Source organism: Dromaius novaehollandiae, chromosome 6 (genome assembly GCF_036370855.1).
Source record: "Dromaius novaehollandiae isolate bDroNov1 chromosome 6, bDroNov1.hap1, whole genome shotgun sequence".
NCBI lineage: Eukaryota > Metazoa > Chordata > Aves > Casuariiformes > Dromaiidae > Dromaius > Dromaius novaehollandiae.
The window spans coordinates 39,420,442-39,434,091 of record NC_088103.1 but is presented as its reverse complement, the minus strand read 5'-3'; the positions used below and the strand labels follow the sequence as shown (position 1 = coordinate 39,434,091).

General features: G+C 40.1%; 1 protein-coding gene across 1 annotated transcript in view; it reads left to right on the top strand.

The window, feature by feature from the left end:
- ABLIM1 (actin binding LIM protein 1) overlaps positions 1-13,650 on the top strand; it is a 233,204-nt gene that overhangs the window by 139,407 nt on the left and 80,147 nt on the right. The window contains exons 6-7 of the mRNA XM_064514270.1: positions 10,342-10,468; positions 11,655-11,748. Coding sequence (XP_064370340.1) covers positions 10,342-10,468; positions 11,655-11,748 — 221 coding nt within the window. The remainder of the gene's footprint in view (positions 1-10,341; positions 10,469-11,654; positions 11,749-13,650) is intronic.

Here is a 13,650-nt window from a genome sequence, read left to right as displayed (position 1 = left end):
ATTTGAAAATAAGCAGCCTAGTTTAGTCAGACCTTGATTTTTAGAAAGTACCGTGCTGGCTTGAATTTCTACCTGAATGCACAAGAGACCAAGTGAAAAGTCTCTCCGACAGCGAAGCAGCCGTAGGGATTCCCCACCCTCGAGGCGGGCGCAGGAGGTGGTGCCTTCGGTCTGCGCTGATGGAACTTGAACCTGCAGTCTTCTGGCTCTGAGATCCTTCTTGAAAGCCTGGAGAGACTGTGTGTCTTTGAACGCAGTTTTGGATTTCCCTTTTCCTCAAAGAGATTTCCTCTTGGGTATTCCACTTCAGTGCTTCCACTGTAAAGCACTTCAGGAAGAAGAACGTTATGGTATTTCACTACCTGAGATTCAGCTCTTTCTCTCTTCATTCATTGTGTGGTTACTTGTAAGGAAGTTTTAATTACCACTGATCACCTTTTCTTCTGAAGGGTTGGATGGTTTTAGTGAAGTGCCTGAACTAACTGAGAAATTGCATTTCAAATGAAAAGCAGGCTTTCTAGGTGGATAAGAAAAAAATCCCTATCCAAAAGAAACTGAAGCATTACAATCACCTAGCAAGAGTTTTCTTTTGGAAAATGCATCGTTTTTTAACGTGAGGATGGAGGCTTTCACAGTTTCCTCTGCTTCAGTGAAATAGGTACTTGTGTCCCACATATGCTGAAATATCCAGTGAAACTGCTTGGAAAGAAGCACAGAGCACACATGCTCAGTCCCTGCCTTTGTGATGGTCTCTGCTGTGAGTTAAGAAGGTTACAGCACAGACAAGACGTGGGCCAGCATTTCCAAAATGCCCAGTGTTACATGTGCGTAAATAATCTTCGGTGCAGCTGTTCCCCGAGCAGCCGGCCTCCGTGTGGAGATCTCACAATACTGTTTTGTATGTTTGCCCTTGTCTGCTTTGCACGTTATGTTCTGCTTCAAAGAATGCAAGTTCTCTGGGACAAATGCTTTCTTCTTTCATGCCTATCTGTACCGAGTCTAACAGAATGGCATTCTGGCTCACAACTGGGGATCTGAGCTCTATTGTGTTATAAATAATAAGCTTAATGCTTAATGAACTCGTGGGAGAAAGATATCTTTGTTAATTACTCAATATCCTTATCTCTTCAAATAAGAAACAGTAAAGCTCCCAGTAAATATCTGAAACTTCCAACAGAGCTTGTGGTAAAACTGAAGAAGAGCCGAGCTGACTATCAGTTGAAGAAAAAGGTGAGCAGGAAAAAATTAGAATCAGTATCTTCTCTGACTGCCCAGAAAACTGCTGGGTTTTTTGGTGGCACAGGGGGATTTGGGGGAGTTGCTTTTGAAACAACAAAGCAGCAGAATCAAGAACAAGCAAATTTGCTTTATAGTCCTCTCTGAAAGGCTCTCTAACTGTTAATGCAATTTTATACTCGGGACGTAACTGTTCTTTCATTAGATATGGAGGTGATTGTCACTGGTATCCAGAATGTCTGAGCTGATTTACAGACTTCGCAGACTTCTTCGTAAGAAGTTAGCAGGATGAATAAAATGGATGTAAAATTCCTTTTAATCATAGTTCTTGTAAAAATCCTACAGCTAGGATTTGTTACTGTTTAGCCACCTTTGACTCAATTTCCATTATTTTCCAAAGGGAAAGTGTGGTGTGACTGTTTGTAAGCAAGCTATCCCCAGTGATTTTTGGCTTAAAGAGATATTAAGCAACATCCAACACATGATTTTGAGCTCACTGTTAGGAAATATATTACAATTTCTTACTGTGTGTCAAAGATACATAATATATATAGTATTGTACAAATACTTGGCATAGATGTGAATAGGCCTTAGTGTAAGTCACAGAGCCCAAGTCTGCCTCCAGTGACACACACTCAGAATTATCCATCAGCTTCAGTGAATGCACTGGGAAACTTCAAAAGGCTCAAAAACTTGTTTTTTAAACATGAATTTTTAAATCAGTAAATCAACTTTTAAAATTCTGTATATAATTTTGGAGCTTAAGGGATTAATCTTTTTTGTGTGTATGTCATAACACACATTTCTTGTTTTGTAATTCCTGGCTTATCTGTTAAAGGTACAGAAATGCACAAATCTTGCTGTAGCATCCTAGACATCTCAGTTTAGGTGCTGGAGATTCAGATGAGGATCTTTGGGACTTCACAGAAAGGAGTCATGTAGTCCTATAGGTATTTATTTTGATTTTAATAATTGAGACATATCGCAGACATTGTTGTGGACTGGTTTCAAATGCTGTGATTTAAATCACTGTTTTTAATCATGGTTTTAGCTAGGGAGCCAGAAAACCTTGATTAAAATAATTGATTGTAACCTGCCTTACATATATATTTTTCATTATTTTCCTACAGAAAAGGCTAATTCATTGGTGTAATATAATTTGGCACTATATTTTTGATAAGTATGAGAGTTCTTCGTATTGGTACATATTTAAACTAATACAGCCCTGCATAACATCTGTATTTTTATGTAATTAGTGGTTTTGCTCATGATTTATGTCAAGCTCCATTTGAATGGAAATTGAAATTCAATTAGAATGCATAAAAATGGCATCGTGGATTAAAAAAAAATTTTTTTCAGAAGCTCCCTGAAATCTGCTATGAAGAAAGTGAATGCATTAAAATGTATTTTAATTTTGGAACTTGTGATTTGTCACGGGTCTGTAGCTTATAAAACTGCTTACTTTGGATTACCATGTCCTTAAAGATGTTATACCTGATTTTGTTCATAGACTGGAAAAGGAGAGAGCAAGTTTACTTTCTGTGTTTTTAGATCCCATTTGGATGCCTAACTTTGATTTAATTTAAATTTAAAATTTTAAGTGAAATCCTTGATTTTAAAATATCACTATTTAACACTTCTTATTTTAATTCAAATTTGATTGTAATAACCTTGCAGTGCAACCACCTTTATGACTTCATATATGGAGAACACAGTGGGTCTAGAATTTTACTCACCCACCCCCCTTTTAAAAATAAGATAAGAAAAGTGCACAAAAATAGTACTAAATTCAGATAAATGATGCAAATTTCGAGCATAGCTGCTTTCTGGCAAGAGCCAGTATGATCTGGTGCATTGATTATGGCTAAAGAATACTCAGCTCTTCCCTTGGTAAATCCTTCCAATGACTTTGATGTCCCATTTGTATAATTAATGCAGGAAGATCTATTCTTTTCAAGACTCTCTGAAATTTTGGAGGCATTTGCATCATTTGAGCCGCTTTCTTGGATTAATTTTAGTCCTCACTTATGTTTCGTAACTATGACGAAATTACTTGAGTACTCTCTATTTACCCAGTTATTTCTTATTTTATAAGGATTGATGTTTTAACTGCTTCCTTATGAATTGTCTTATATTCTTCTATCGAGGGATATAAAGCATTGTTAGAGGCTAACTTTGGGGGACAGAAGACAGAGAGCAGCTGTGTTGAGAATAAGAGTCTCTATACAGTTGTGGCAGGGCAGGAAGTTTCGACTTACTATTTTCCATCAGATAACATTCCTTCATTAAAATAACTGTTTTGCAGGAGGCTGTTTTCAATCCAGTTTATCCATTTATTTTGTATACTTTTATGGTGTACGTAAGCAGGGCAAAAACAATTGTGAATTGAGTAAATATAGTAAACAACTGCTATTATTTGTGTAGGCATAACCCCATCTTAAACTTTGGATCAAAAATTTTCCATCTCCTGTGGTTTTACCAGTGAAGGACTAATCAGAAGATCATCCCAAAGAAAGTTCTGGGGGAAGTGCAAGCAATAAGGGATGTTGCATTAAGTGATATCACCGATGTTGTACATGCAGTTATAGGAAGAGTTCCCCAGAGACAGAAGGATTTGGGAATTGTCGTGTTCAGAAAGCCTGCCAGGTAATAAGTTAGGAACCACAGGTCACTTAAGAAGAATGTGAAAAGGGAATTCGTTTTTAGGTAGACCTTACTTTGCTGTGGATTATCAGGGCATAAAAACCTTCCTGAAAATTGCCGTATGTTTCATTCCTATTGTTGGAGATTGTACACTGTTTGAATTACTTGTTCTCCAAGAGTAACAATGGAAAATGACCCAAAATAGTCTGCAAATGAAGAGACACAGAATGTACTATCCATGAGCTGGGCATTAGGCGGTGAAGCTCATTTGCAAACTGTGCAGCTCACTTGGGTACAGTGAGTTGGAATTGTGAATTTAAATTCAGCTAGAGTTGTGTGAGTGCTGAAGTGTGGTAAAAGAGATAACAGAGTAAAGACTCGCCTCAGCTAGTAGTAATCGGTGCTACTGTTTGTATATTTTGCAATACTGATGAGCTTTTTGGACACGGCTCAGTGCAGTCCAAGGTAGCTGTGGGTAGGCTGTGGATTCCTTATGCCTGTTCCTCACAGTAACTTGTCTTTCTCCAGCGGATTTGGTCTTTATGGGAGGCTGAAGCTTCTCACTGGTGAAAACAGCTGCAAAGGTGATGTTGGATCATGGCACTCAGATGCTTGTTAATGTGGACTTGTGTTATAAGCAAATAATGCCAGCTTGTGCTATTTGTGATTTGATTCCATATTTAATCAGCTGAAAGAATTTTATTGAGGTCTTTTAATACTTATTTTGAAATTATCTTTTTTCTCAACTTGCCATTTATAATAAACTTCCAAAGCTGTACTCCACCTTCCTTGAGAAATCTAGTTTCCTCTATTGTGTGTGCCCAGCCTCTTATTGTTAGATTATTCAGGAGTACAAGGCAGCCAGCATGGGTTTGTTGTGCCTTTAGCAAAAAGCAATAGTGTATTTAGTTCTGACAAACGTTGCCTACCCTTGCATTGGCAAAGAGGAAGTGTCTGTGGCAGCAGATTTGATTGCAAAATTGCGAAATGTACTCTAAATCCTGGATCTAACAATCCGAATATTGTATGGTATACTCTGAGCTTCTGGAACTTATTGCTGCCATAACGATCAAATGATTATGGCTTAAACTTTGAAAGCATTTTATGTACTATAAACAGATGAAATGAGCTTGTATTTTTAGCTTTTGATAAAAATATCTTGATGAGCTGGAAAAGCCTGCATGATAACATCAAAACTTTTAATTTTAAAATAGGGTTTTAAATGGCATTGTCCTGTGGTTAAAGGGTGATCGACAAAAACTTATCTGTGATCTTCCTAGCTGTATGAGAAAGGATAATTGCTCAACCTTCAAATTGCCACAGAAGCATTATTGGGTTATAAGTGCTTTTTCCAGGTGGCTAGGAGTCATTTGCAATTAGAGATTTGCTGACCTTGAATTCAGTGGTATCTTTTGATCCTTTCTTCACCACAAAATCCCTGTTCATCATAGCTGCAGTCCAGCAAAATTTTTAAAACATACGTGTAATTTTAAACCTGACTGGCTTCATGGCCTTCACTAGAGCCATTTATGTGCTTGAAGTCCTATGTACACTTGAATACTTTGCTGAACCAGATCTGTATCTGCTCTTTAGGTCTGAATGTCTTTGATAATGTATTTATGTGTGAGTCCAATTAAAACTGGTTTGTTTCATCTTCCAAAAAAATGCCCACTGTTTTGCCCTCTTTTTATCTGTTTCAGAGCAGAAGCCTGCTGACGCTGTGTCTTCATACAACTAATGTATTTGTATAGAAAGGGGAACAATAACGAAAGGAGTACAGGAGAGTACTGCTCCTGTGATCTGCAGGCATTGTGGCAGCTTCAGATTCTATCTAGGCATGTGCTAACAGTGGCCATCAGCATTAAAAGCAACTTTTTGGTGACTTAATTATACATTGTAAAGCCAGACTGCTGTTATCTCAGTTCAGACCCCTGCACAGAACAGGTTTGATATATTCATGTAAAAACTCCCTGCAAATAGTTTGTGTAATTGTATTCATTGGGACAAAAGCAAGTAGGGATGGTTTCTCTCTCCTAGTTATGTGGGGTGAGTAGAGAATGTGAGGATAAAGATAAAGTTGGTAGTAAATTATCAAAGTAGCTCAAATGCGAGTGGGTAAAGTCATATGCTTTAGGGTGCTTAGGGTTAATACAGCTGTATCGGCTCAGAGCCCACCGCCTGTGATGTGATCAGGCAGTGGGAGAGCTCTCTGCTATTGGTTGAAAGGGGGGGAGGGAGGCAAAGGAGGAAAATCCACCGCTTCGTTTAGGCAGTGACGAAAGGGTTGCTGTGCGGGATGTTTCACTCCTGGATGTCTGGGGTGATACAGACACTAAAAATGGAAATGCATTTTCTCTCAGGATCTTTACAAGCAACATCTTGTGGATGGCAGCTCCTCCTGGCCTTCATCTTCCAGTGAGGCCGCCTGAGGGGCTTGGAGGCTGGAGAACTTAATCATACATAATACTGCAATTTCACAATACTTTCTATTGTCCTACCCCCCCACTCTTTCCAGCTTTTGGGCTGGCTGACTCCACATTCAGTTACAGCCCTTTGTCCTTATTGGCATTTGCTTTTGCTATCTGGACAGATCAAATATGACACCCTTTTGGACTATTTTATTCCAGACCAATAGCTTATGTATGTTAGGATATATCTGCAGGTTGAGCAGGCCTAGTCAGGCTTTCAGTACATGAAAGACACAAAGATAGGTTAAGCATACTGGGCAGAGAACTATGCAAGAAACTTCTGCTGGGCTAAGAAATGATGCTGTCAGCTAATGGTGTTCAGAAAGAGGGTGAATTCAATTCTTCTACAAAATATCTGAGCAACTGGGCATTGTTTGTGGAGGCTATGAGGGAAGGAACTGCAGCTACTGGTGTCACAAACTGCCCAGGGAGGCTATGGGTTGGGTAAGGTTACTGTACGCCAGTTTTCCCAGATACAATCTCATTTTTTTCCATTTAGGATGGATTTTAGGATGGATTTTGGTGGAGTGTGTTTTTTCCTGGAATTTCTAGACATATATTAACTTTCTTCTGATTGGGTCCTTACTGAAGTCATACTCCAGTGCTTTCATTGCGAAACGGCTGCCATACAGCTGAAATTCTGGGCATGGCCACAATACATGTTAACATGCGTTGCTTTACATTTCTTATGAGAATTAGTGTCCCTCTAGTCTGAGGTTTCCAGTCTTCCTTCAGCTCAGAAATAATTCCATATAGTCAATGTTTTTGTGGTACACTTTTCTTTACATCATATATGCATATAGGAACTGCACTGGCCAGTCATGCATCTTAACTGGTGTACACTGCACTGCACTTCTTCTCTCCTTCATTATGCTGGCTCAGCTGAATGTGTGGCCATGCAATGAATAGGAGTAGGGAAGAATGGGTTGTATGAGAAAAAGAAAGACAGTAAAAGGGAGCTCCAGTGGCTAGGGGTGCAGAGTGTTAGACCCAGCTGTGTAGCCAGAGGTAGGAATGGTACGAACCATTACACCAGATTTTTGGGGAGGGTTTTCAGGATTTTGGGTACACAAATTTGCTCTTGCATATGCTTGTGAACTGCCAATCTTACCTTGCAGCCCTTTTATTTCCAGCATGTGCTGTCCTATTGTTCTATTCACCAGCTTGGGTTGGTGCAGATCATGCTTAGTGTGATATTAAGATCCTTCCTGCATATGGTGTGTGCTGATGAAATTCAGCCAAAGGCTTTAGTGTGTGTCATGTAAGCCTGAGAACATAAAAGGCTTTTATTTGTGGATTTTGGGTGAACAAATGGTCTTCTTTTCTCAGCCAAGTCTTTTCTGCTTTCTATTTTAGGAGGAATATAATGATAATTGCTAGGTTTTTATGTATATACTTGACAGTTTTGCCAGAGGAAAAGCCAGATTTAGTTAAAAGCCATCTTAGCATAGTAAGACAATACTGGACTGTTAGCTTACTTTGATTTTAGACATTCACCATGTCTGTGACATTAGCAGAATGGAGATGACGTTGTTTACTCTTGCAAAACACTTCAGGAAACCCAGAAAGAATAAGTAAAAGTCATTGTTGCTATAGAGGAATCCATGCATGTTATCAACTTCTTGTATAACACACAAGCACAAGAGTGGTCAGTCCAGAACTACCACCTTTGGCTTATAAGAAGCAAGTAAACAGGTAGAGATAACTTCATGGATTCCTATTTCCTCTGTGTATCTGCTTTTGATATCAATCAAAGACAAAGATACTGGGCTAGGTGGACCTTTGGTGTAATGACAATCTTCTATTCTGACTTTACTTCAGAAATGTGATGAGAAACCAAAGTGCTTTAAAAAAATCTCTTTTTTGGTTCTGTAGCTGAGAAATTTCAGCTTTACAAAAATTTCCTGGATAAAGCTAAAAGCAACATGGAAAACACTGTAGAAGCTTTGGAGGGATTGTTGTAACAGTGAATGTAGCACAGTTTGGCAGGACGCAGGTCAGGAAATGTGGAAGTTGGCACTAGAGAGAAGCATTATTGTTAAGAAGCTGAGAAATGAGTGCTGTTTAAAGGTGCTCCCACTGCGATTGGAGGAAAGATCCCATTCGTTGCCACAGTAGGTAAACTGCATGGTTTCAGAATGAGTATAAAAAACCTCAGGCTGAAAGGGACCTCAAGAGATAGTGTAGCATCTTCCCAAAACCAAAGGCAGGATCAGTGTACCCAAGCCATCCTGACAGATGTTTGCCTCAGCCCCGTGCTGGAAATTCCAGAGCATCTCTTGGTGATCCGTTCCAGCATTTGCTATCCTTGCAGGGTGGCACGAAGCCTTGAGCTGGCACAGAAGAGCAGGGAGATCCATTACATGCTGTCAGTCCTTGTCATTTCATGATTTCAATTTGTAACATTTCTTCTCTAGAGCAAAGTCATCCTGGTATTAAGACATCTCAGAGTTGCTTTGCAACTCCAAGTCATGTCATCAGACTGTGACATGCATTTTACCACAGGGTACCATAAACAGGCTTTCAGGCTCTTTTTTAACGGTTTAGGGAGACAAAGAGTGCTGACCAAAAGAGGGGCATGCTGCAAATGGTGACCTGGATAGCAGGAATGCACAGTATATATTTGGGACTTGTCTTGGCCTGTTATCCAGCAAATGAAAAGCTTGCCTTAGCATCAGTGGGCTTGACTCTCCTGTCATTGTTCTTGTGATAATAAATTTGAACTAGATTTTTGCAAAGTGTGGTGCTATCTAGGCTATAAAACCATGAGGAGGAGAGGGTTTTCAGGCTGTACCTGTTCAGTGAACTTCAGCAGTGAAGCCATGATGATCTCTTTCCCTGGTGCCTGGGCTTGAACTGCCCAGCTTGAATGTTACCTTCACCAAAGGAACATTGAGTTTGGAGATAGTAAGATGGGGAGGAATTTAGCACTTTAATCCAGGCTGTCTGGTCTGTGGCTTTCCTGTCTGCCTCAGTTTGTGAGTGTTCCCTTTCTGCCTCACTGATTTTCCAGGCCTTTGCTTCCCACAGTCCCTCTGTCCCCAGAGGCTGGACACAGAAGATGTAGCAGAAGGCCTGTAGTTCAGCGCTGGCCCCCACATCAGTCTCCTCAGATCTTATCGTGTATTGAATTGCCCCTTACCAGGAAATCTCTCAGTATTTTATATTTGAATGGAGAGGAACAGCAGCTCGGGGCTGAGCCAGAGGTTTCTGATGTGACATAAGACACTGTGACATCCTCTGAGACAGAAGGCATTCAATGTTTCTGGCTTTAGGTTTGATTTCTACCATCAAAGGGTCTTTCAGAATCACAAGGAAAAGTGAGCATTGATTACCTGGAGTGAGAATGTTTATGCCTGTTAGAAATCATGAGAACTGCTGTTTTCCACGCCTGCAGGTGGAAGAGAATGCTGTCACACAGCATTTACTGCTGTCTTACTGTTGTCACCCGTGCGTTGGACCCTACCTGTGAAGACCCCTAATCCGGGGCTGGGATGGACCAAGGCCCAGGAGCCGGGTGACCAGCTGGGGCTCTGCTGCCACCCAGTGGGCAGATGCAGCGCCCGACGAGGGTGGCAGCCGCGCGCCTGATGCCGCTCGCCCAGGCCTGCTTATGTAACTTCCCTTAAGCAAGCAAGACCTTGCCGAGAGCAAAAGAGGAAAACACTGATTCCTTTTGAACACAGGTACACTTCTGAGTGATGGTTTACGTAGCTCGTTCCTAACACAGTCTGAAGTTTCTGCAGAATGCTAGGCAATCTTTCAATCATAAACAGTGTGAGAGACAGAAGAAGGGCTTTACCTCCTCTGTTGAATATGTCTGCAGTGGTGAAGACTGCATCTTCATACAGGACCTGTGAACTGTTTGAGGGAAGCAAGACACATCTTCGCATTGCTGTGTAATTCTCCCTTCTGGCTACCAATTGGTAGGTGGTTAATGAGGATTAATGAAGCAAGTAACTGACAACAAATACATTTGTCTGTTTATTTGCAGATTGTGCTGGCTGTGGAAGAGATATAAAAAATGGACAAGCATTGCTAGCTCTGGATAGGCAGTGGCACCTGGGATGCTTTAAGTGCAAGGCCTGTGGGAAGGTCCTTACAGGGGAATACATCAGCAAGTAAGTAGCCTCTGCCTCTCTTCTGCTGTCTTGGCGTGGAATGCATAGTTGGATGAGTTCGTGTTGCCAAGGGGGAAGAGCTTGCAGCAAAGTTCCCCTTTGGAAATCCTGTTTTCACCACCTTTACGTATACACCAACATCTGTGCTCTGAGTTGGGAAATGGGGGTAAATTAAAAGAATAAGTGAAAGGTGATGTTTAACAATAGGAGGCTATATTTAATACCAGTACGAAAGGCGTATATCTCCATGGTCCTACAAAGGGTTGGATGAATTCTTGCATATGTTTCCTGTGTTGGCCACATACAGCTTTGTGCTGTTTTCTCTAATTACTTTGTTTTCCAAGTTGTGATCTTGAGAAGAAAGTAGTGACCTGTCCATTGCTTGCCTCTGCTAGAGAATGGAATAAACATGACAGTGTGATTGACCTGTTTCTCATCTCCAGATAAGAAACTAGAGAAGAGAGTTTTGAGCATAAGGAGGTGTGGAGGAGGAAAATGGGGGAAAGTGTTTTAACAATGAAATAGGTGGAATGAAGCTATAGCGTCTCTTTCAAATACATAAGGAGAAAACGTAGGGAAACAGAGTCTGTTTCACAAACCTGTCATTAAGTGTAGTAGTGGATACAATATAAATAAAAAGCTTTAGCATCTATATTTTCTCAGAAATACTTCTGTGTTGGTGCCTGAGAAATTCTCTAAGCTGACTACAGTGTTTCTACTTACGTGTTTCTCATGCATACCAAAAATATCTGTAACCTTAGAGTTAAAGCGACTGCTTTTGCTCCTTGCAGACTACCAAAAATTTCCTTACTGAAGCGAACAGAAAATATATGCCTATTATAAAGACCCTGATCGCCACTCATCCCCATGGACATAGTTCCACTGATTTCCCTGGAATTACACTATTTATAGCTGTAGAGTGTCAGTTCTAATGAACAAGATTTACTCCAGTGGTTTGTGCTGGATGCCTTTTCTTGATGGCACTTTAAGGAATAATTCTAGGAAGCACTGATGAGAATATGATTTTTTTTCTTCTTTCTTCTTCTACACAAGAGTTCCCTGGAATTCTTTCCCTTTTGCCCCTTGCTGTTGGTAGGATTTCCAGTTAGAAGACAAGGGAAGAGCACAAGTCATGCTGTAACGTTTATTAAAAGGTGATTTGTATTTTATGGATTTTCTTTTTCAGAGATGGTGCTCCGTATTGTGAAAAGGACTATCAGGTTCTTTTTGGAGTCAAATGTGAAGCATGTCACCAGTTCATCACTGGAAAAGTCCTAGAGGTAGGTATTTTGTAAACTGGAGCTTAAGAATTGGCCCATGTCCTGTTCTGTCCTCATGCAACTGCAGAGAACTCAAAACTTCTCACAGGAGAGTTTTACTGTTGATTTTAGAGCAAAATTGCTAATTTTCAGAAATATTTTCAGTGTTTTAGCTCAAGTGACAGGTAAAAATATTTGGTAGGGAATTAATTGCACTAGTTTCTATGGACTTGTGTTTTCTATTATTTTTCCTTTTAATGTTGATGTACAAAGTCTATTGCATTTCTGACTCTGTGCCAGATTTGATACATTTATAGAAGTTATTTGAGTGTCAGAATCACCTTTGGAACCATAAATATTCTTAGGTGTATAGCTATGAAGAGGAGTTAGTAATATTAGATTTCTCTTCTCAGATGAGGCCAGATGATATGAATGATGCTGAGAAGGTGACAGGGAGAAATGTGCTTGAGAGAGAAATAATATGTTCAGAAATGAGAAGGCGCGAACAGAAAATGTCTGAACTGTCTGTTCTGTTGATTCTTAGTTTAGATCCTCATCCTTCCTATTGAGTCTGGACAAATCTTTTTAGAGTTGTATATCTTTTGTTGTCAGCACTGATCTCCATCTCCCATGGCTGAGACTAGTTTCCCTTTGTGCTGGGATCCTTGAACTGTGCATGGATCGTCATAGAAATGTGTAAAGGGCAAAAATGCAGAGGACCTCCTTGTCCCATTATCACTGAGATATGAGAAGCAAAACTGTTATCTCCTTTCCACATACAAAATTGTGTTCCATGGAAAGAACCTGAGCTTTGGGCTCAGATCTGGAGCCAGATTGCATGGCTTGGCTCCAGCTTTAGTAATGTTTAATATTCCACCTTGCCTGGAAAAAAAAATCACACAATAAAGCTTGTGACAGAAGTGGAGAAGCAGGAAGATACAGATGTATTTTTTGAAGAAATGGGATGTTCTGTTCTAGTGAATAATAGAAAACAGACCTTATAGTCTTACAGAGATGAAAGCACCTGGAATCTACTAATGAGTGTGTATTAAAGATTCTCTTCTCTGTGCATCACTGCCTACAAATATAAGACTGCCTCATTTGAGAAGTTTTATATTTGACGTCAAGTGGTAACAGCTTGTCCTTTTTAGCTCTAGAGGCTCCTCTGGTTCAGTATCCAGGATATTAGCCAAGATGGTAGCCACCAAATGAGCGACTAAAAACACATTTGGACACCCAGAGCACTTGTCACTGCTTCTACTGAAAGGAAGTACCATTTTTCAATTAGCCAGGCTCTTAGTCTGCCTCCTTTGCAGTATATATCTAATTCTTTTAGAGACCCGCATAGATAATTAGTGAGAAAAGTCTGGATTTTCCCTAAAGTAGGAAGACTGCATGCCTGCCTTTTATCTAGTGGTCTGCTCCATCTCCTTATCTACTCTCATCTACTGATGAATTTTTCAGTTTAGTACCATGTATTGGTGGAAGCATAGTTGTGATGGGAAGCGCTATAGGAGAGAAATAATTGCATTTTTGAGATCAGGAAACATAAAATAATACTAGAATGACTTTAGATGCTATTCCTGCTGTAACTGTATTATATTGAATGCACGTGATAAGTGCTAAAGTGTACAAGCAACACAGTCTGTTCAGAGGCATGGAGATGAAAATGATAAAAGAGAGAGTTACTGGAGACTGTGGAGATCTGATAAGAAATGAGCTATTTCTATTCAGAGTAGAGCCTTTTGAGTAGTGGCTGTGAATGCGGAAAGGCCACACTCTTGTTAATTTGAAACAATCTTGAGCTGTATCCTTTCATAACTGAATAATCTGAGACTAAGAAGAAATTAATTCAGTTGAACTAGGGCTCAGCTGTCCATTGTAACCTAAGCTAAAATTCAGGTCTGTCTTTGTGTCCAAGAC